Raw genomic sequence first — 22,405 nt, 5'->3', positions numbered from 1 at the left:
TCCTGCGTCCTGAATATTTATGAGGGAGGCGGGTCGACGCCGCTTTTCTCGGCGGTCGGCGCCATGAAGTGAGAAGGGGTGCTGAGTGCGCTGCTCGCGAGTGGGTTCGGGGGTGGGGGTGGGGTCTGAAAGATGGGGGAACTAGTGGGCGTCCCGGGGCCCGGGCAGGGGGAGGGGGTGCCGGAGGAGTGGGGCAAGGAGAGCGGCGGGGACCTGCGGGGCGGTAACAGGGATGGTCAGCGAGGAGATGCCGAAGGGACCTGAGCCTCCCGGGGAACTGGGGGACGCTCGGGGGGAACCGGCGCCGGTAGGTAACCCCTCTCGGCCGGACGTGGGGACTGTGGGGGCTGGAGAGGGGCTGCGGGGCGGGGAACTGAGTTGGTCGCCCGCTGCCGCCAGGCTCAACGTGGACGGGCTGCTGGTCTACTTCCCTTACGACTACATCTACCCGGAGCAGTTCTCCTACATGCTGGAGCTCAAGCGCACGCTGGACGCCAAGGTGGGTGGGCCCGACCCGGCCTTTCCCAACCGGCAGGTGCACTACGGCCCGCGGGTCTAAGTACGGAGATTGCTGGACCTCGGGGTTTTAGGAATGTGAGGTCCTCGGGAAGCTGGCGCTCCTAAAGCTCCTCTTACCTAAAACAGCAGCACCTAACGTTTATCCGACGCAGCGTTGCTTTGGAGCCGGCTCTCTGGGTTGGAATCCTAGACCCACAGTTGTGTGCCTTTGTGCGAATCCCTTCATCTCCCTGTTTCACAGCTTTCACCTCTGTAAAATGGGCTTAGTACCACTGCCTACCCTCCGAGGTTCACGTGAAGGTTATGGGAGTTAATTCAGTAAGTAAGGCAGCAGTTCTTAACTGGGGATGATTTTGACCCCCAGAGGCAGTCCAGAGACATTCCTGCTTGTCATACTAGTGGAGTGCTGCTAAGCATTCTGCAGTGCAGGGGACAGCCCCCCTCCCCATATGTCAGTGGAGCCTAGATGGAGAAACCTGGACGTAAGACACTTAGGAGGGGTGCCAGGCACAGAGTAAGTGCTGTGGAAGTGTTTGCTAAATTAAAAGAAAAAGTGGGTCGCTGCATATCAGTTATCATGCTAAATATTTAACCCTCAGTTTCTCATTAATCCTTATAGTCATGATCTGAAGAAGTGCTCATGTGCTCGCTTCGGCAGCACATATACTGAAGAAGTGCTCATTAGGCCCATTTTATTTATTTTTTTTTAAAGATTGTGCGTGTGTGTGTGTGTTTAAAGTAATCGGTGTACCCTGTGTGGGGCTTGAACTTGCAATCCTGAGATCAAGAGTCACATGCTCTTCCGAGTTGAGCCAGCCAGGTGCCCCCAGGCCCATTTTAGAGATGAGGATACTGAGGCCACATGGGTGAAGACACTTGCCTAAGACCACTCAACAAAGAGGTGGCAAAAGTGGGGTTCAAACCCACTGCCCCCAGGGCCTGGACTTTTAATTACTGTTGTCCCAATATTTCAAGAGGGTGGCGTTCTGGGAGTGGTCCCCAGAGTTTGTGTCCCTGAAGTTATGTCTCTCCTCTCAACATGCAGGGTCATGGTGTCCTGGAGATGCCCTCAGGCACTGGGAAGACAGTGTCCCTGTTGGCCCTGATCATGGCATACCAGAGGGTAAGTGACCCCTGGGGCCGGGGAAGGGGGCAGAGGGAAGGGGTCCATTGGGGGCTGAGTCCATTGTCACCGGCAGGCGTATCCACTGGAGGTGACTAAGCTCATCTACTGCTCGAGGACTGTGCCTGAGATTGAGAAGGTGAGCCAGGGCCGATCTTGGACCGCAGGACTTGCTGGTCCCCCCCCCCCATAGCTTTGGGGGGTGTTGGGGAAGCTGGGGAAGGGGCTGGGCCAGGCTGGGCAGGGGCTTTATGCCCGAGTCCCTTTCTGTCCTCCACGGGAACAGGTGATCGAAGAGCTGCGAAAGTTGCTCAACTTCTATGAGAAGCAGGAGGGTGAGAAGCTGCCGTTTTTGGGCCTGGCTCTGAGCTCCCGGAAGAACCTGTGTATTCATCCTGAGGTGTGTACCCTTTTCTCCCCTTGCCCTGAGCTCAGGGTTGAGGAAACCTCCATCTGACCAGAGTCCTAGATCTGCAAACCAGACCTCTCAGGGCAGCAGGCAGGGACCACTCACAGACTTGTCACATGTCAAACTCTGACTCCTGATGGGGTGGCCCAGACAAACACACCTTCTCCCCAGCCGGAGAGAGGTTAAAAAGGTGGTTCCTGGAGTCTAGCAGGCCAGGTTTCCTGGCTCGGAAACCTAACAGTCACGTATTCTTGGAAAGGTGATTTTTTATAGTGGGGCTTCTGTCTTCTTTTCTGTAAAACGGGGCTCATTAATTACTAGCTTTATACAGTGGCTAAGATTGGGCAAGGCGGGGGGTGCCTGAGTGGCTCAGGTCATGATCCCAGGCTCCTGGGATCAAGCCCCCCACTGGGCTCTCTGCTCAGCAGGGAGCCTGCTTACCTTCCTCTCTCTCTGGCTGCCTCTCTGCCTACCTGTGATCTCTGTCTGTCAAATAAATAAATAAAATCTTAAAAAAAAAAAAAAAAAAGATTGGGCATGGGGGGAGAGTGGGAGTGAGATGGGCGAAGGGGGTCATAATGTACAAACTGCCAGTTATAAAGCAAGCAGGTCACAGGGATGTAACCGACAGCGTGGTGACTGTAATTAATGATACTGTGCTGTATATGTGAAAGTCACTAAGAGGGGTGCCTGGCTGGCTCAGTCAGTAGAGCACGCAATGCTTCATCTCCTGGTCATGAGTTCAAGCCCCACGTTGGGTGTAGAGCTTGCTTTAAAAAAACTGAGAAAGTAAAAAAGAAAAATTGTAACTGTGTGGTGATGGGTATTAATTGGGCTTTCTGTGATGGTCATTTTGTGGTACTTACAAGTATCACATTATTATGTTGTACACCTGAAACTAATAGTATTATATGTCCATTATCTCAATAATTAAAAGAAAGATCAGGTGAGATGGTTTTTTAAAGATTTTATTTATTTATTTGACAGAGAGAGAGAGAGAGATCACAAGTAGGCAGAGAGGCAGGCAGAGAGAGAGGAGGAAGCAGGCTCACTTGCAGAGCAGAGAGCCCAATGCGGGGCTCGATCCCAGGACCCTGAGATCATGACCTGAGCCAAAGGCAGCGGCTTAATCCACCGAGCCACCCAGGTGCCCCGAGATGATTTTTTAAATCAAGGTAAAATTGACATATAACGTTAGTTTCAGGTGTACCATGTAATGAGTCGGTATTTGTGTATATTGCAAAATAATTACCATGGTAAGTTTAGTTAATATCTATCACTTTATACAGTCACAAAAAATTTTTTTCTTTTTTTTTTTTTAAAGATTTTTATTTATTTATTTGACAGACAGAGATCACAAGTAGGCAGAGAGGCAGGCAGAGAGAGAAAGGAAGGGAAGCAGGCTCCCTGCTGAGCAGAGAGCTTGATGCAGGGCTTGATCCCAGGATCCTGGGATCATGACCGGAGCCGAAGGCAGAGGCTTTAACCCACTGAGCCACCCAGGCGCCCCCAAAATTTTTTTCTTGTAATGAGAATTTTAAGACCTCTCACAGGAGCTTGGAATTACGCAATATGGTGTTATGAACTAGTCTCCTTGCTGTACCAGACACAGGGCTGGAACTCACAACCCTGAGCTCAGTGTAAGAGTCTAACAGTCACACTGCTGTTACACCCCCTGTGGTTCAGGTCTCCCCGGTGTCTTAACTCTTTAACAATGAAACTGTTGCGGTTTAAGTTTCCTCCAGAATTCCTCATTCTCACTGCAGATGGAACAGGCCAGCACCCACCCCCCCCCCCACCTTGCTGGCAGGCGTAGAGCCCCAGGTTCGAGGAGTGGTTGAACATCTTGGCGCTAAGCTGCGCCCTCCCCATCCCGCCTCCAGGTGATGCCCCTGCGCTTTGGGAAGGACGTCGACGGGAAATGCCACAGCCTCACGGCCTCGTACGTGCGGGCGCAGTACCAGCAGGACCCCAGCCTGCCCCACTGCCGCTTCTACGAGGTGCCTGCCAGCCGGGCCGAGGGAGGAAGACCAGGTTGGCTGTAGTAGCCGGCCTCCCTGACCCCGCGTACCCTCTCGCCCCAGGAGTTTGATGTCCATGGGCGCCAGGTGCCTCTCCCTGCTGGGATCTACAACCTGGATGACCTGAAGGCCTTGGGGCGGCGCCAGGGCTGGTGCCCCTACTTCCTTGCCCGGTATTCGGTGAGGAGGCTGCTGGGGGCCGGGCAGAGGAGGGCAGCAGTGTGGGGTAGCCTGTTGGCCCGCCTGCGTGTCTGTCTGTCTCTGTCCATTAGCTGCTCTCTGTCCCTTGCCCGTGTCTGTCTCACCTGGCCTCTGGGGGCCTGTGAGAGCGGGACCGGCGGGGGTCAGGGCGAGGGGTGGCAGGGCAGTGTGCACACCTCACATGGGCTGGGCTAACCCTGCCTTCCTCGGCCCCCAGATCCTGCACGCCAACGTGGTGGTTTACAGCTACCATTACCTCTTGGACCCCAAGATTGCAGAGCTGGTGTCCAAGGAGCTGGCCCGCAAGGCCGTCGTGGTCTTTGACGAGGCCCACAACATCGGTGAGGCAGGAGCAGGGCACACGGGGACGCACGTGGGCGCCGGCCCCTCTGCCGCGGCTCCAGCGCTCCAGCGGCCTGACCAAGCCCGGGTCCCTCCCCTGTCTTCCCCAGACAACGTCTGCATCGACTCCATGAGCGTCAATCTCACCCGTCGGACCCTAGACCGCTGCCAGGGCAACCTGGAGACCTTGCAGAAGACGGTGCTTAGGTGAGGGCTCCACATCCCGCTCCTGCCCCTGCCATGTGGCCTGTGCCTCTCCCAGGAACCCCCTTCTGCCTGCATCCCCCACAAATCCCCTGCCTGTCCTCCCTCGCCTGCAGGATCAAGGAGACGGATGAGCAGCGGCTGCGGGAGGAGTACCGCCGCCTGGTGGAGGGGCTGCGGGAGGCCAGTGCAGCGCGGGAGACCGACGCCCACCTGGCCAACCCTGTGCTTCCCGACGAGGTGCTACAGGGTGAGCCCCGGCTCTCAGCTGCCACCCACAGCCCCCCTCACCCGGCCCACTCTGGCCGCCGGGGTGGCTGATGCCTTCTTCCCGCAGAGGCCGTACCGGGCTCCATCCGCACGGCCGAGCACTTCCTGGGCTTCCTGCGGCGGCTGCTGGAGTATGTCAAGTGGCGGCTGCGGGTCCAGCACGTGGTGCAGGAGAGCCCCCCGGCCTTCCTCAGCGGCCTGGCCCAGCGCGTGTGTATCCAGCGCAAGCCCCTCAGGTGTGGCCCCATGCGGCTGGGGGCATTGGTGGTGTGGGAGGCCAGACCCTGGGCCCTCCCTGAACCTCGGCCTCTGGGCCTGAGCTGCCACGCTGTGCCAGTGTCGGGAGTCACGATCCAGGTAGAAGGAGCCTGTGTGAGGGCCGTCAGACCAAGAGGTAGCCGGGGAGGGAATGGCCCTGGAGGGGGACCCCGGACAAGAACCCAGCACGGTGGGAGCTTCGGGGGAGAGGTGCTGTGGATCCCTTGCACCCCAGTCTGCTGCCAGTGCTTCTCTTTGTGCCCTGGAAGCCTGAGGGCAGGAACGCCCCCACCGGGCAGACTGTGGGGTGGGTCAGCCTCCCCAGCGCGGAATAAGCAGAGCGTGAACCTGGGAGTGGGGTGGGGCCTTCTTTCCTGTTCCTCTGCTATTTTGGATAAGTCATGGGTCTTCTCTGAACCTCAGTTTCCCCCTCTGTTGAATGGGAATGGAGTGGTCACCTTTACTCTGGTTTCTGTGGGGATTACATGAGAAAGCAGTGATAGAAATAACTCCTGGTCTTGACCCCCAGCGATGAACTAACCAGTTGAGGTTGTGTATCTCGTGGGCTCTCAGTACAGCGTCCCTGGCTGCACACGAGGACTGTGCGGCCTAGAGACAGCAAGCTCTCAGCCAGGGTCACACAGCACCTCATGGGGGACGTGCGTGAAGCCAGGCCTATAGGGTTCTGAAGGCCCTGGCTGCCCTGCATCTCGGGGGGTGGGACGGCCCTTGGGGTGGCATTGTCTTTCCCTCTTCATGAGAGACTCGTGAGGGCAGAGTTGGGCTTCTAGCCAGTCATGTTCCCTGAATGCCTGCTCTGTGCTGGCCCTGCCCTCCTGGGGCTCGGGCCCCCCAGGGAGACCCGTCCCCAGACTGGGACTGGGACAGCCCTGAGCAGGCCTGGCTGGGATGAGGGAGCCCTCGGGGCGCCTGATCCAGCCAGGGTGGAGGGCATCAAGAAGTCAGACTTGAAGCTGTGATGTTTGGAGGCCGGTTCTAAAACTCTGACCATTGGCCTGGTTCTGAAGCCAGGCACCCCTGCCCCATGACCTGCCCTTGAGGGGTGACAGCGTCAAGCCTGACTGTTGGTGTTTGTGACCGAGTGGCCATGTGTGTGTGTTCCTCGCGTGAGGGTGTGTGGGGTTGTCCTCTGTGAGTCTGTGGGACTCTGATTCTCTGTGTGTCATCAGGGTGGCCATGTGTGACCGACAAAATAGGAGCGGTCCTGGGTGTGACTGTGTGTGGCCGTGCAGGACTGGAATGCTTGGTCTGGCTGTAGGTCTCCTCTTTGGACCAAGAACCTGCATGAGATCGTGTGACCACGTGCTTGGAGGGTCTGATCACTGGTGTGTGTGTGCAGGTGTAGAGTGTGGAGACACGGGTGACTGAAACAGCCCCAGTGTCTGTCCTCAGCAACCACCTAGTCACATGGGGTGGCATGTGTGACCGCACACTGGGGGTGGCATGTGTGACCACACACTGATGGTGGCGGAGGGGATCACTGTCCCGTTGGCGCTCCATTGCCCCCCTGACCCTGTCTGGCCTCCCGCACCAGATTCTGTGCCGAACGCCTCCGCTCCCTCCTGCACACCCTGGAGATCGCTGACCTCGCCGACTTCTCTCCCCTCACCCTCCTGGCTAACTTTGCCACCCTCGTCAGCACTTATGCCAAAGGTAAGCTCATCTTCTGCCTGTGCCAGGCCCTCTGGCAGCCGGAATGAGGATCCCCGCAGAGTCCAGAGGCTTGTTTGTGGGGCTGGGATGCTCAGAACCTTGTAGGTTTGGGCTTTGTTCCGAGTGTAGGGCGGTTCCACTGATAGGTCTTGAGTTCACCAAGCCTCAGACTTAGATTTGTGTTTTCAGAGGCTCCCTCTGGCTGCAGAGTGCAGTAGGGTGGGGGGTGAGGCCAGAGAAGCTCTGGGGTGTCACTCACCCTGTATGGTCTAGTAAGGAGTTGACCCTTCTACTCCCAGGAAGTGGGGAGCCATGGGAGGTTCTGAACAAGAGAGGGGCAGGGACCTGGGGCAGGATGGGAGGACAGGAGTTGGAGAGAGAGATAGGACCTGGTGCCTGGGGTGGGGAGCAGTGCTCTGGTGTCCAGCTTGCCAGGGAAGAGGGGAAGTGTTCCCAAGGCTTTACTGGTCAACCCTCCCTCCCCTTCCTCATCGTTAAGCTGGCCAAGGGCTCAGTCTGATCCCCGGGGATTATTGCTGTATCCCAGAAACCAGGTCAGGCCTCCTGACACGCTGCACCAGCCCAGAGGATGGAGAGGCTGTCCCCCAAACCCAGGACCTGTCAGCAGCAAGTCCCACTAGGAGCTTCCTTCTGTGTCCAGCCCCCTGTCCCATCCCATCTTCCTTCTGGGACTGGCTTTCTCCTCTCTCCCCACTTCCCCATCCACCAGCGCCTCACACTGTTTTACCTGGGACATCTGTCCCAGTATTCCTCAGCCTCCCGTTATCTCCTGCTCCTTTAGGCTTGGCTTGTTAGAGATGTTCCCTCTTTCAGGAAGCCCTCCCTGACCCCCAGGCTGGGTCAAGCCCCCCTCCTTCTGGCTTCCCTGTCCCAGCCCTGTCTACTCTGAGTGGTCACTCTCTGGGGACAGGACTATGCCTCTGTCATCAGATTGTGAGGCCGGGGAGGACAGGTCCAAAGCTGTCTTGGATCCCACTGTGTCCCCAGTACAGGGCTGGGTACAGAGGACTTGTTTTTTGTTTGTTTGTTTTGTTTTTTAAGATTTTGTTTATTTATTTGACAGAGACAGTGAGAGGAGAACACAAGCGGGGAGAGGGAGAAGCAGGCTTCCCGTCTAGCAGGGAGCCTGATGTGGTCCTCGATCCCGGGACCCTGGGATCATGACCTGAGCTGAAGGCAGACACTTAATGATTGAACCACTCAGGCGCCATATTTTTTTTTTTAATTAAGTTAAGTTGAATGTATGAATTCATTCATTCACCTTTTTTTTTTTTTTTTAAGATTTTATTTATTTATTTGGCAGACAGAGACCACAAATGGCAGAGAGAGGGGGGAAGCCAGGGCTCCATCCCAGGACCCTGAGATCATGACCTGAGCTGAGGGCAGAGGATTTAACCCACTGAGCCACCCAGGCACCCCTCATTCACCTTTTTTTTTTTTTTTTTTTTTTTTTTTTTTCCCAAAAAATGGGCCAGGCCTTACACTGAGGAAGTGTCAGGAACCAAGAGGGGTCTCATTCCTGATCTCTTGGAACTTACATTGCAGAGGGGAGTACAGGTAATAGAGACTCAAACAAATAAGAAAGATAATTCCAGAAAGACAGTTTTCACAAGAAACAAAAATGTTGCCATGTTGGAGCATGCCTGCAGTGGCCAAGGAAGGCCTGAGGCGCTGACATTTGAGCTGAGTTCCAAATGACCAGATGGAACCAACTGCCTTGGGAACCTTTTCAGGCTGTGGGGCCAGCCAGTGCAAAGGCCCTGGGGTGGAGTGAGCCTGGTGGTTTTTGGAAAGTTAGGCAGGAGGCGGCCTGTGAGCCAGGAAGAAATGAGGTCAGCGCGGCAGGGTCTCAAAGACAATCTTGAACTCTGGAAGGGGCCTGGGGAGCTGTGCAGAGCCTCTGAGCAGGGCAGGGATGTGACCTGACTCAGGATTTCACAGGGTCCCTCTGGCTGCTGGGAAGGGAGCATGGGTGGAAGCTGGAAGCCCAGGGAGGTGACTGCAATAGTCCAGGCTAGAGGTGATGGTGGGGGAGGGGATGAGGAGAGCGGTCAGATCACAGATAGGCTTTGGAGGCAAAGCCGACCTGCCTGATAGTTTAGAGACAAGGATCATGGGGGAAGGCTCCAGGCTTAGGTTTGAGTAGGGGTGTGGGTTCCTGCAGCCCCGGGAGACTCTGAGGAGGGAACCTTTGGTGCACTCTGCTCATGACGCTCCTGGGTGGGTGTTGGCCCTGGGAGAAGTGGGCAGGTTGGGGTGTACTGTGGACTCCCGACACCTGGGTTTTAAGCTTGAGGAACAGGTGGCTGGTCCCAGTCACTAATGGGGCAGGAGAGAGTGGCCGGGTGGGCGTGGCAGTGACCAGTGACCAAGAGTCTCACCTGCTTGTAGGTTTCACCATCATCATTGAGCCCTTTGATGACAGGACCCCCACCATTGCCAACCCCATCCTCCACTTCAGGTGAGACCCGACCCCAGTGTGGGGGCGTGAACAGACCAAGGGGGCCCCAGAGTGGTCCTCACCACCCCCATCCGCTTCCTGCAGCTGCATGGACGCCTCACTGGCCATCAAACCTGTGTTCGAGCGCTTCCAGTCAGTGATCATCACATCGGGGGTGAGGCCCCTTCTTCGCCCCCAGTCCCCAGCCTTCCACTGTGGGGCTCCCGGTTTCTGCCCAGTTCTGCTAAGATCCCTCCCACTGTCCCTGCAACAGACGCTGTCTCCGCTGGACATCTACCCCAAGATTCTGGACTTCCACCCTGTCACCATGGCAACCTTCACCATGACGCTGGCCCGGGTCTGCCTCTGCCCCATGGTGCGTGGGAGAGGGTGGGTGCTGGGCCAGGGGCGGTGGGCCACCATTCCTCCCTCTCTTTCCCCTGCTGTTCGGGCAGGAGAGTTTTACAACTGAGGGCACAGACAGATCTGGGCTTCATGTGACTTCTCTCTGGGGGTGTGATTCCCCAGGCCTCAGTTTCTCATCTATAAAGTGGGAGTGCGTCCTCCCTGACCTCCCGGGGTGGTTGAGGGGATGGTGAGAGAGCGGCTTACATGGCCCAGGGCCCGGTGCCAGTGGGCGCTCAGTGAACATCTTCGTTAATGTGGGCTGTGCCTAGTTTGTCCTCTGGCCATGATCTTGATGATGACCCTTCTGCTTTGTCTCAATCTCCTTTGTAAAACAGGCTTCATAATGTGGGCCCTCAGTCCCTTCTCCGAATCCCTTGGGCCAGATGTATTCTCGAAGTGAGAGTTTCCCAGACTTTAAAAACCAAGCAGTTGCCGTGTGGGGTGTGACATTTGCAGTGGGGTTGGGGCAGCTCCCGCCAGGGAAAGTCCTGGTTTGGCAGGAGTGTGTTTTAAGCCTGCGGATGGAGGGAGGTCAGCCAGGACCCTGAGTGGACTCAGGTGAGGGCAGGGGTCGCGACCACAGGAGTTGACACCAGAGTTAAGTACCTGGAGTTTCTGGAGTTGCTTGGCTTTTGAAATCGCCCTTCGGGGGTTGAAGACTAGTGATGGCCACGTCCTGCCTCGTGGTCTGTGGAGGTCGGCGGGGCGTGCTGGAAGGTGCCCTGTGCCTGGTGGCTGGCGAGCTCATGGGGAGACACGTCCTGCGGGAACCGGGTGGCCTGGGGGCTGGGGCCAGCGGGACGGACTTGCTGGTCAGTGGCGCGGGCGGACGGGGTTGGTTCTGCCGCTGCTGTTGACTTGCCACATGATCCGCAGCAGGCAGCTCACCTTCTCCAGGCCTGAGGTCATCCATCCGTGTCGTGCGGGTGACAGGGGAGCCGAGGGTTCACTCAAGGAAGCCGTGTCCATGCAAAGCTGAGCCCTGCACCAGCAGGCCACCAGCCCGTCAGGGTGGTTGCTGCCGGTTGCTTACCCGGACATCTCTTGCTCTCTGCAGATCATCGGTCGTGGCAACGACCAGGTGGCCATCAGCTCCAAATTTGAGACCCGGGAGGATATCGGTACGCTGCTCATGGGGAGGCTTCACGGGTTCTCGGGGCAGGTGTATTGGGGGGTCTCAGGCCGTGGTAACAAATAGCCCCAAGTCCGAGCCACTTAGCACCGTGGTCACATATGTGCCACTGTGGGTTGGTGGGGGCCTGCCCGGTGTCTCCTCACCTTGGGAACCTGCCCCACTGGACACGCCCCTGCAGGGGTGACATGCGACAGGAAGGGTCCTGGTAATGGTGCTCTGCCTCATGAAGACGTTCACCCGGTAGTGACCCACGGCCCCTTCTGTGCCCCTTTCCTTGGCCAGCGCAAGTCACGTGGCCACACCTAACTCCGGGGGCAGGGCTGGGGGGGCGTGGTCATCCCAGGGGCCTGGGAAGGGACTTGGAATGTGTGTGAAGAGCCCTCCGGGGGTGTGGAGCCCTCCACCTCCAGGTGGCCTCAGTGGCATTTTCTAGGAACCCTGAGTTCTAGACGGGGCATTAGCTAGGAAAGCTCTGACGAGGGAGGGGGAGCAGGACCCTTGCACAACCTCCGACCACTCCCCTCCCCCCAGCGGTGATCCGGAACTATGGGAACCTCCTGCTGGAGATGTCCGCTGTGGTCCCCGATGGCATCGTGGCCTTCTTCACCAGCTACCAGTACATGGAGAGCACCGTGGCCTCCTGGTATGAGCAGGTACGCCCAGCCGCCTGCTGCCCCGGAAAGGCCCCTCTCCTCAGCTCTTGGCTCTCTTCCTTGTTGATCTCGTGTTATAAGTGGTGACGCGTATCATAGGGGACAGGACAGTGTATAAAACAGTTCAAAGAACAAACGGCGTAGTGTACCCTTATCCCCTCCCCCCCCCACACATCCAGCCCCTGCGGGACAGCGCAGGGGTCAGGTCATGGAGTGTTCTGGAAGTGGGGCTCACCACAGCCAGGCCCCGGATGGCCAGCAGGATGGGGGCATGACAGCCGCTGTGACCTCTCTGCTTCTGCACCACGGCCCAGCTCTTGGGTAGTGGAAGCAGGCGCCTCTAGGGTAACCCACACTCCAGGGAACGTGGCAGGGAAGCCCTGTCCACTCGGTCGAGACCTCGGTCTCGTCCTCAGCGGGGTGCTTTCAACACTGTGGGAAAGGTGGCTGCTGGCCATCCACGTCCACATATTGAGTCTTGTGTGTCCTATTTAAGAAAGCTTTGCCTACCCCAGTCTCCTAAAGATCACATCCTGTGTTTCTTCTAGAAGCCGGGTAGTGTTAGCTTTCACATCTGGGTCTGTGAGGTACCTCACATCTTTGTGTGTGGTGTAAGGTCAGGGTCAAGGTTCTTTCTCTCCCTCTATGAAGCTCCAGTCATTGAAGCCCAATTCCTTAGAAAGCACTTGCCCCCCGCCGAGGGGTACAGGTGAGCCATCTGTGTGGGGGTGTTTCTGGACCCTCTGTTCCATCCCTGCGTCTGTCCTTGATCACTCACAGAGCTAGTGCGGAGTCACAGAAGTCTCTGGGCAGCCTCAGCCTGGCTCCCCCTGGTATACGTCGGCTCCTCCACTAAGTACCAGCGGGGTGGGTGGAGGGTCCTGCTTCATCAGCTTGGGCCATATGCCTGCCCCACTTGTCTGGAAGATGGGGTTCCATGCCTGGAATCACAGCTTCCCACCAGGAGTGAGACCAGTCAGCAGTCACCTCCCCCCGACCCCACCCCCACATCTCTGCAGGCCGCTGGGGCCCCGGGAGAGAGGTAGTCGGCTGCACGGGGATCGGGGCAGAGTTGAGCCGAGCCCGGACACCTGTGCCCTTAGTCCACTTTCCAGCCAACCTGCAGCCTGACCTGCTTGTTGTCCTCTCCTAGGGCATTCTTGAAAACATCCAGAGGAATAAGCTCCTTTTCATTGAGACGCAGGATGGGGCCGAGACCAGTGTCGCCCTGGAGAAGTACCAGGAGGTGGGCAGGGGGACAGGAGGTGCCGGGAGACTGTGCGCAGGGGGCCCAGGGGACTTGTTCTGAGGGGACTTGTCTCCTGTCTCGGCCTCCCCTCCCCAGGCCTGTGAGAATGGCCGTGGAGCCATCCTGCTGTCAGTGGCCCGGGGAAAAGTGTCTGAGGGAATCGACTTCGGTGAGTAGACCCGGCTCTACCCTCCCCGGGTGCCTGCATGGAGCTCTGGCTGTTTCTGTTCCTGCAGGGGACGACCCTCCCCCACCCCCAACACACACACAGCCTGGGCTCACGCAGGGACCTCCCCCTTCCTCAGTCCCAGTCCCTGGGCCCTGCGGGATCTACTGCTCCAATCACCCCCCCAGTAACCCTATCCCCCTCCCCGTGCTCGCTCCCCAGTGCACCACTACGGGCGCGCGGTCATTATGTTCGGTGTCCCCTACGTCTACACCCAGAGCCGCATTCTCAAGGTGAGCAGCACCGTCGGTCCCTGGGACAGTTGGGGCTCTGGGGCCCTCCCCCTGGGACTGGGGTGGTGTGCAGGAGGGGCAGGAGGGACCGCTCCGCCCTCTTCTCTTGGGCAGGCGCGGCTGGAGTACCTGCGGGACCAGTTCCAGATCCGCGAGAACGACTTTCTCACCTTCGACGCCATGCGCCACGCGGCCCAGTGCGTGGGTCGGGCCATCCGCGGCAAGACGGACTACGGCCTCATGGTCTTTGCCGACAAGGTATGGGTGCAGGGGTGTCAGCCTACCGGGCTGGGCCCCCTACCCCCTTTCCAGATGGGGAAGGAGGCTTGGGCTCCCTGGCCAGGGGCCTCATGTCTTCCCTCCCTCCCTCGCGCTCCTGCTGACAGCGGTTTGCCCGGGCCGACAAGCGCGGGAAGCTGCCCCGCTGGATCCAGGAGCACCTCACGGACGCCAACCTCAACCTGACCGTGGACGAGGGCGTCCAGGTCGCCAAGTACTTCCTGAGGCAGATGGCTCAGCCATTCCACCGGGTGAGCTGGAGGGGCCCACCCTCCCTCCCTTCACTATTCCAAGGCAGCGCTCCTCCACAAAGGTCCCAAGCCCCAGCACTGCCCAGGGGAGCAGCCATGCCCGTCCTCCATGTGGGAGACTGGCTGGCTGTCCTCTCCCTCCGTCAGGCCTGGCTTCTGCTTCCAGGGATGACATGTTCCCCCTTAGGTGGGTGTTTCTAGACTCCAGCATCCCGCCCCATAGCTCCTGTGCGGGCCACCCTGTCGCTAATGGTTCTCAAGTCTTGGCCCCTGGGGTCCCAGGTGGCCTGTGGGGAAGTGCTCCCACCATCCGGCCCCACCCCGGAGCTGACTCCTCTGCCCCCCACACCTCCCCACCGCCAGGAAGACCAGCTGGGCCTGTCCCTGCTGAGCCTGGAGCAGCTGGAATCGGAGGAGACGCTGCGGAGGATAGAGCAGATTGCGCAGCAGCTGTAGCTCAAGGTGGGTACAGGGCCCGGAAAGGTGCGTGGGGTGACTCTGGGGTTTCACCTGGCCCCAAGGCCCAGCGGCCTAGAGGTGACCTCTGGGCCTTACAGGAAACCTCAGGTAGACATTTGTGGCTTCCAAATCTACAGCCTTTAATTGCAGGAGGAGCGAGGGAGTCCCATATAGGGGGAGCCCCTAAGAGGTGGGGAGAAACTCAGGGAGATGAAAGGCTGCCCCTCACCCCTTCCCCGCTCTTCCTGAGAAGCTACACGTCATCCTGTCTTCAGCGGGGGCCCAGGTCCTGGGTGCTGGTGCTGAGGGTGCGCGCGGTCTCGCTCAGGTGCTGATGGGGGACCTGCAGACAGGCACAGGGGAGGTGTGGGCGCGGGGCAGGACCGGGCTCTGCTCTGGGTGCCATGAGGGTCACCGCTGAGCATCCCCGAGGGTTGCTTGTCCGTCCCTCGGGCTCTAGCCCAACTAGGACCTGTCCGTTCTCCTCTTCACGGGTCCCTTCCACCACCAGCCCAGCCGTACCCCTCCTCCCTTGCCTCTGGGCCTGCTAGCCCAGCCCCCTACTCCACTGTTGCCGCAGGTGCCCCGGCTCCCCTCACCTGGGTCCCCGCAGCCTTCGGACCGTCCACGTTCAGCATGTTGAGCGACAGGGCTCTCTTCATCCTGTAAGGAGAGGGTGGAAGGGTGAGGCCCACAGTGTCTGCCTCCCGCTCTAGGCAAGGCGTGCCTGGCACCGGATGTGACTGTACGTGTGGCAGAGGCGATGGGAACCATGGAAGGTTCTGGAACAGGACAGAGCGGTGTGGGTTGCAGAAGCTGCAGCTGTTGGGGCTCTTTGCTTCCCCAATTGGACACTCACCCGACTGCCCCTGCCATCCCCTCGCCTCGGAGACGGGAGACCAGCTTCTCGCTTCCACGCCTTAGGGACTCACGGATCTTGGAGAAGGAGCTGCTCCGACGAAGGGTCTGGAGAGGGTGCCGGGACCCCAGTCAGCCCCCTTTCTCCTCCGGTCCCCACCCCAGGAGCCGAAGCCAAGCCCGTCTTCCCGCCTCACCTGTTCAGCGTCACCAGCTGTGCCTGCATTGGGAGCTCCTAGGAACAGAGTGGGGGAATGCAGTGGGGACACGGAGCAGTCGCCCGGGGGGGGGGGGGCGGGGGCGGGGGGGGGGCTCACCCAGAGGGGCAGGCAGGTCCTCGCGGCTCAGGATCTCTCGGTACAGCTCTTCTGCTTGCTGGTACTTGTTCTGTTTCAGGTAGGCCGAGGCCTGCAGGGAGGGTGGGTGATCAGGGCTCAGATCTGGAGCTCCCCTGGGCACATCCTCCCCTCCCCCCCAACCTCATGACCTGGGGCAGGTGACTAATTCCTGCTCTACTATGGACTAGCGACATAACCTTTGTGCCTCAGTTTATTTGCAGAATGGGACAACAGGAGCTCTTAGGGTCCTTTAAGAAATGGATGGTGCTTTCCCTCAAGGACTGAGATGGGGCTCTAGCGTTCAATAAACCTCTGGAACTGTCCTCTGGCCCTACCAACCTGCGGTTTCCCGAGGCTTCCATGTCCTCTATGTGCCAGGCGGTCAGGGCCCGGCTCAGAGACCTGGTTTAGGAGACCCCTGCTCCAGGGGCTTGCTTGAGCCAGTGGGTGCCTCTGCTGGGGGCTGTGGCAGGCAGCCCCAGGGCTGAGAAGTACCTGTGCCCTGCAGCGCCCTCACCAGGTTGTTCTTGGTCTTGGCCACGTTTGGGTCGTTGGGCCCGCCCAGGGCCTCATAGATGCTCAGGGCGCGGGCGTAGTGCTGCTCCACCTCCTCGAACTTGCCCTGGTTCTGGCACAGCAAAGCCAGGTTGTTGAGCTGCTTGGCTACATCCGGGTGGTCGCTCCCCAGGACCTGGGGGTCGGGGGGCACGGGTGAGCCACGTGATGCCGGCAGAGGTAAGGGGGGTCACGAGGAAAGGTTCATAGGATCTAGGGGGAGAGTTACATGAGGTTGTGGACTGGAGGGTAGAAGTTACACAAACGAGATTCATCAGGTCGAGGTCAGGCTGGTCCTATGGGACTGGAAGGACGGCTGTGGGCATATGAGGTGATGCAGAAGAACAGAGTCAAGATCAGGGGAGTTCACTAAAAGTCAAGGCTGGGGGGGGGTCACGAGATTGAGTCCTCCAGGCTCAAACCGGGGGCTCACAGTATCCGATGGGAAGGACATCATGGGATCAGGGTTACAAGATGAGAGCCACCGAATTGAGCACATCAGGTTCAAGTAGGAAGGAGTGGCGGACAAGGGACTCTGCAGGGGCGGGCCAGGGTCAGGGCTGGGAGGGCAGTACCTTCTCCCGGATCTCCAGGGCGCGCTGGCACAGGGGCTCAGCCTCCCGGTAACGCCCCCGCTTCCCATAGAGCACGGCCAGGTTGTTGAGGGTGGCGGCCACCTGCAGGGGCGGTGTCGGGTCAGGGGAGGCAGGTCAGGGTGCGGGGAGGCAGGGCCCCACCACCCTCCCTCCCAGGCCCCTACTCACTGCAGGGTGCTCAGGGCCCAGCGTCTGCTCCCGGATCTGCAGGGCGTCGTGGAGAAGGTCTGTGGCCTCCTTGTACTTGTTCTGGTCCCTGTGAGGAGGCCCAGGGATGGAGAAGGTTGGCCATGCTGGGGTGCCACCCTTCCGCAGCCCCTTGGGGTCTCCACGCCCTCCAAATCTAGCACAGGCTCCCTTGCTGGCAAGCCTCCAGCCACCCCAGGGCTGTTCCGCTCTTTTGGGGTGTCTTGCCTATGTTCTCTGACTCCTCGCCTGGGTCACAGTGGCTTCCCCAGGTCCCTGTCCCCCCCATCCAGGTGCCCCGTGCTGGCAGAGCCCCCCCACCCCCAACAACAGGTCCACACTGGCCATGGGCTCACCGGTACACCAGTGCCAGGATGTTGAGCATGGTGGCCACGTCGGGGTGGCAGTGGCCCGAGCTCCGCTCCAGGTCCTCCAAGGCCTGGCGGCACAGCGGCACTGCAACCTCGTGGCGGCCCTGGCCCGCGTACTGGATCACGAGGTTGTGCAGGGTCCGAAGGCGGGCAGGGATCTCGTAGCCGCCCTGTTGAGCCGCCGCGGCTCCCACTGCCTCGCAGCCTGCCGGGGGGCAGCCAGGCATCAGGACACTGCTGGCATCCGAGCCTTCCTGCCCCATGAAAGGGAGCACGTACCCCAGGACTGTAGCTGCCTCACTGCCCCGCTGGCCCCTGGGATGGTGCCCACATACACACCGCCCACTCCCACTGAGATCGGGAAGCCAGGCGATGGATGTGAACACGGCGTCAGCCTGGCCGGCAGCACTGTGGCCACCTTGCCTGGTTTCCCAGCTGCCAGCCTCGGCCGTCACCCGCCCTGACCCAGCCACTTGACCTTATGCTCCTGCTCCCCTGCCCAGACATCTACCTTGGGGTCTCATGGCCTCAGCCTCAGCCTCTCGTCCCCTGTGCCTGAGTGTCCCCCGCCAACTGTGGGCTCCCCCACACCCACCTTTCCTCTCTTCCTCCTCACTGGGGAACAGGGAGGCCAGGCTGTCTCGCCGAGGGGGGGATTCAGGCCGCTGCAGAGGGCAGGAAAGGAGAGGGGGTCAAGAGGCTGGGAGTTTGCTCTAGAGACCAGGGTCCTGGATCTCAGGGTTTGAGGGAGGTAGTGGTCAGCAGCCCAGGGGGCTGGGTGGGTTCTGAGGGCTTGGGAGGAGATCTGGGGACTTTGTGGAAACTGGGGGCTTCTATGGAAATTCTAGTAGGTCTGGGGGTTGTAGAAGTCTGTCAAGGGGTCCAGATCTTTGGAAGGAGGATCTGGGGCACTGGGGGCCCATGGGGGGTACAGGTCTGTGGGGTGTCTAGGGAGGAAGAGGGGCCCCAGCGCCTCCAGCCCCCCACGGCACCTGGCTCTCTGCCGGCGGGTCATACTGTCGCAGCTGTCCCAGGAACTCGAGGTGGTTCTTCTCCTCCTCAAGCTGCGCCACGGCCTCCTCACTGGCCCGGAGCCGCCGCTGCGTCTCCTCCAGCTCCTCCCGCAGCCACGCATTCTCCTGGGCCAGCCGCCGGGCCTGGGCTCGCAGCCGCTGCTTCTCCGCCTCCAGTGAGCCCACGTGTGCTGACAGGGCCAGCAGCACCTGTGGGGGGTCTGGGGGTCAGAGGCCCAGCCCAGAGGACCCCTGCTCTACCCAGGAGCCCCTGGATCCTACAGAGACCCTTCCATGGGATTCCAAGGATGTGCAGAAGCTCCTGGGGAAAAGCCCCAAATCCTGTCCAGGGAGTCTTCTGATCTCACCCAGGCATGCAAATTACGTCTAGGGACGCTTCATAGCGTGTGTGACCCCACTTTGTGTGACCCCAAAGTCTCCCCAGGACCCAGAGTTCTACAGATGGATGCCATTTGGCTCAGGGGCTCCTGAACCACACGAGGACCCCTCCTGCTGCCCAGGAACGCTGCTCCAGCCTAGAGCCTCTCCCCAGGCCTGGCTCCCCTAGGCCTCCCCCCTTCCAGGCTCGTCCCACCGCATAGCTGTCTCCTCCATCCCCGGCCTCCTGCCAGCCTCCCAGCCTCCCAGCCTCCCCCCGCCCCATAGCTGGAGAGCTGGACCCCGCATACCTGGGCCTCACCCAGTCCCAGCTCGATGGCCTCCAGCGCGTGGCTCACCACCTGCTGCTTTTCTTCCAGGAGCTCTAAGCCGGCCACCAGGCCCTGTCCCGCCAGGGCCTCAGCCAGGTGTCTGGCCAGGCCATGGTGCTCGGCCCGCAGGGCCTCCAACCCCTGCACCACTTGTCGTGTCTGCCGCACCAGCTCCTCGGGGCTCAGGCGCTCTGGGCCAAGCCCCACGCTTCCAGGGGCTGCCACCTGTACGGACATTGCAGCTCCTGGGGGGGAGGGGGGCAAGTGGAATCACCGCCAGGGCCAGGCCAGCCAGGACCAGGCCAGCCGGCCGGGCCATCAGGACCCTTCCCGACTGTCTCCCTGTCCAGCCGGCCCAGCCAGCCCTCTGTCTCCATCCCCTCCTCACTCGGGCCAGCTCCCTGTCCCACACCCATACCAGCCAGGCGGCAACTGGGAACATTCTAGTCTAGCTTTGCTGGTCCTCAGCCCCGGGCCCTGCCCTGAGGGCAACTCTGAAACCCCATGCATAACTAACCCCAAGAGAGCAAACAGTGGTCTCGTGGCCTCCCACCCGCCCTTGGCTCACCTGGCCAGACTTGTCCACCCCAAGGGCCCCAGAACACCTCCCGGCCGGCCGTGTGACCTGGTCTGGAGGCGCCCGCCTCTGCTGGGCGTGCGGGGCGGGGCGGGGCGGGGCATGTGGAGGCGGGCGGCCTCTCCGTGAGCTCATTCTTAGGGTGTTTTTGTTGGGAACCAGTCAGACCACTGGGGGTGGGGTGGGGCGGGAAGAGAGGGCCAAGAGGCTGGGACGATGGAAGCAGCGGAGCCCTCCAGGTTTGGGGGGATCAGGAGGTGGGGGGGCCCGTGTGTCAGCTCCTAGGACCTGAGGAGCTGACAGATCCCAAGGGAACAGGGGCTCTACCCTCCGCTGCAGACAGGCTCAGCCAGTCCAAGGCAAGTTGGGACACACGTGTGGCAGCCACAGCTCAGGGATGTCACACTAGCCATATGACAGTTCAGAGTCTGAGGACTCAATGCTAACGGGTGGGGGTCTCACGGGGGGCACTTCACGCGGTTGTCTGTGGGTGACAAGGTCAATGACCCCTCGTGGTGCCTCTGGATCCCTCATATACACATAGACACGCACACATACACTCCCCTCCCAGAAATGGACCCCAACACACGCACACCCTCCCTTCTTAAATACACAAGGCAACACACGCAGTCTCCTCTCAGAAATCAAATACATGCTTTTTCTTTCAAATACAGTGCAATCTATACAAACTTTCTCAGAAACACACCTGCCCACACTCATGCACACACACACATTCACACGCTCCCTCTCAGAAATACAACTCGACATACACACACTCCCTTCTTAAAAACAGAACATAATATACATTCTCCTCTCAGAAACACGGCGTACTCTGGACATGCCCTGTCTCCTCCAAGAAATAAAACTGAACCCAGTCCCACACATCCATATTTGCTTTTAAAAAAAACCCTAATGTCAGGGAACTGAGGTGGCTCAGTTGGTTAAGCGTTTGCCTTTGGCTCACCTCATGATCCTGAGGTCCTCGGATCAAGTCCCACATCGGGCTCCCTGCTCAGCAGGGAGTCGCTTCTCTCTCTACTCTTCCCCTGGCTCGTTCTCTAATAAGTAGATAGAATCTTTTTTAAAAAGCCTAATGAAGCACACTAACTCGGGCGCGCGTGCACGCACACACACACACATACTCCTCTAGAAATGATACATGTACACTCTCCTCTTGGAAATACAACCCAACACACAGGTCTGTTTTCGTCTCAGGAACAAAAGCCACCACACACCGAAACCTGTGCCTCTCATCACTGAAAAGATAACCAAATCCCAAATCACTCTCATTCAGCCTGTCCCCTTGCACATAACCCCATGACGTGTCCCTCTCCCGCACTCAGGCGGTCCTACAAGTCCCTAACTCTCCATGACGTGCCTCTAACGGGCACGCACGTACGCACATGCGCACACACACACTCACTCCTGGGAGTCACTGTGGACCTGTCACCTTCTTCCCCACTTCCTCCAACACCTTGCCGGGCCACCCAGGGATTCACACACCTGCGCGCAGCACGCACGCAGAGACACAGAGCTCCAAACGTGGGGGTACCAATGATTCCTCAACTCGGACTCAGCTGTCCTGTCCCACCTGGGTGTCCATGGCAGGCACCCGCAGCGGTGGGGACACACAGAGGAGAGCCACAGTTTCTGCACATACCCTCTAGGCCACCACAAGCAGCCCAGTTTTGGGTACCTCCCCACGTGTCTCATACTGAGACACCCAGTAGGCAAGCCACAGAATCTGCGGATTTTCTAGACCTCAGGCTCTCACCTGCCACCAATCTCCACGTATATGTGGGTGCATACGCCAGTCTCTGTCGCTGTACGTACCTATGTGTGTGCATAGCACACCGTACTTAGTGTCATTCGCAAGCCCCGCAAAGTCTCCATCACACAAGTTCACGGAGAGTCATTCTGACCGCTCCAACCGTTTTTCACACGATTTTGCCCACACTCAGTCCCGAGAACAACTCCCTTTCACACGTGCACAACCGCACAGCTGACAGTGTTAATCACAGGCACACCCTACCAGTCCCTGCGGGTCCCACATGGCCCATAGCCTGCCCCGGCCCTGCAAGCCCTGGGTCAGGCACCTAATCCCATAAACAACAGTTCACCTCCCTCCCATACACCTGGCCCTGTATTAGACACACACTCAGAGGTCGCCCACGTGTTCATATCTCTGAAACAGTTCTGCATCATTCCCATAGTCCCTCTGCGCCCGCGCAGGGTTCCACCGACCGTCCATCTGCCCTTCTCACCCCTACCGACCGCCTGGCACCATCGCACACACACCTGAGCTTCGTACACCATCACACACCTGAGCCTCGGACACCGGCTCTCACACGCACCATCTCCACTCCCACACTAGCAGGCAGGAGGCCCCCAGCACGGCCATCCCCTAAACCACACATCTTACCCCTGGCCGACCCGCCTGGCCCAGCCCAGCCCAGCCCCGCGCACCCCCGCTTCCCCCGCCAGGCCGTCACAAGGGCCCCCTTCCTCTCCCCAGGCCCCGCCCCGTCCTCGCTTCTGTTTACCTCCGCCTGGGGGAGGGGGCGCGGCCCCAGCTGAGCCTCCGGACCCCAGGGGAGCCCCAGGGCGGGGCAGGGGGGCCCCCAGGGGCCCCAAGGCTCGTCCCCGTCGCTAAGCCAGCGGCTCAAGGGAGCGCGGGGCCCAGCCCTCACCCTCCGCCCCCGCCCCCATCCTCGCGGTCCCTGGAACTCCCTCCCCGCACTCGGGGGGGCCCACCTGAGCGCGGGCGACTCCAGGACCCGCTCCGCCGCGACACGCCTGGCCGCGTCCCGCACACAGCGCACGCCC

At 59.7% G+C, this 22,405-nt stretch overlaps 2 protein-coding genes across 4 annotated transcripts; one reads left to right on the top strand and one right to left on the bottom strand.

The window, feature by feature from the left end:
- Positions 1–15,235, top strand: ERCC2 (ERCC excision repair 2, TFIIH core complex helicase subunit). 3 transcript variants are annotated; one of them, XM_045987630.1, is made up of 24 exons: positions 1–68; positions 400–499; positions 1,565–1,642; positions 1,719–1,781; positions 1,929–2,042; positions 3,935–4,051; positions 4,136–4,252; positions 4,491–4,614; positions 4,726–4,822; positions 4,936–5,069; positions 5,157–5,325; positions 6,903–7,021; positions 9,434–9,503; positions 9,588–9,657; positions 9,757–9,858; positions 10,948–11,011; positions 11,557–11,678; positions 12,832–12,924; positions 13,024–13,096; positions 13,316–13,386; positions 13,501–13,644; positions 13,773–13,916; positions 14,280–14,378; positions 15,092–15,235. In XM_045987630.1, the coding sequence occupies exons 1-23, from the start codon at positions 64–66 to the stop codon at positions 14,370–14,372; spliced, it is 2,283 nt and encodes a 760-aa protein (XP_045843586.1). In that variant the 5' UTR covers positions 1–63; the 3' UTR covers positions 14,373–14,378; positions 15,092–15,235. The 3 variants fall into 3 exon arrangements, with proteins under 3 accessions (XP_045843586.1, XP_045843585.1, XP_045843587.1); XM_045987629.1 differs by lacking the exon at positions 15,092–15,235 and adding an exon at positions 14,956–15,090; XM_045987631.1 differs by lacking the exons at positions 1–68; positions 15,092–15,235 and adding exons at positions 189–307; positions 14,956–15,090.
- Positions 14,398–22,405, bottom strand: KLC3 (kinesin light chain 3). Its single transcript, XM_045987641.1, has 13 exons — positions 22,334–22,405; positions 18,982–19,247; positions 18,272–18,502; positions 17,875–17,944; positions 17,265–17,484; positions 16,891–16,978; positions 16,702–16,803; positions 16,089–16,262; positions 15,551–15,641; positions 15,431–15,468; positions 15,235–15,341; positions 14,975–15,038; positions 14,398–14,718 (listed from the first exon to the last, which is right to left on the bottom strand). Exons 2-13 carry the CDS (start codon positions 19,237–19,239, stop codon positions 14,647–14,649), a joined length of 1,515 nt encoding a protein of 504 aa, XP_045843597.1. The 5' UTR covers positions 19,240–19,247; positions 22,334–22,405; the 3' UTR covers positions 14,398–14,646.

This window comes from Meles meles, chromosome 19 (genome assembly GCF_922984935.1).
Source record: "Meles meles chromosome 19, mMelMel3.1 paternal haplotype, whole genome shotgun sequence".
NCBI lineage: Eukaryota > Metazoa > Chordata > Mammalia > Carnivora > Mustelidae > Meles > Meles meles.
Note: the sequence above shows the minus strand (reverse complement) of the source record. Positions and strands in the feature narration are given on the sequence as shown.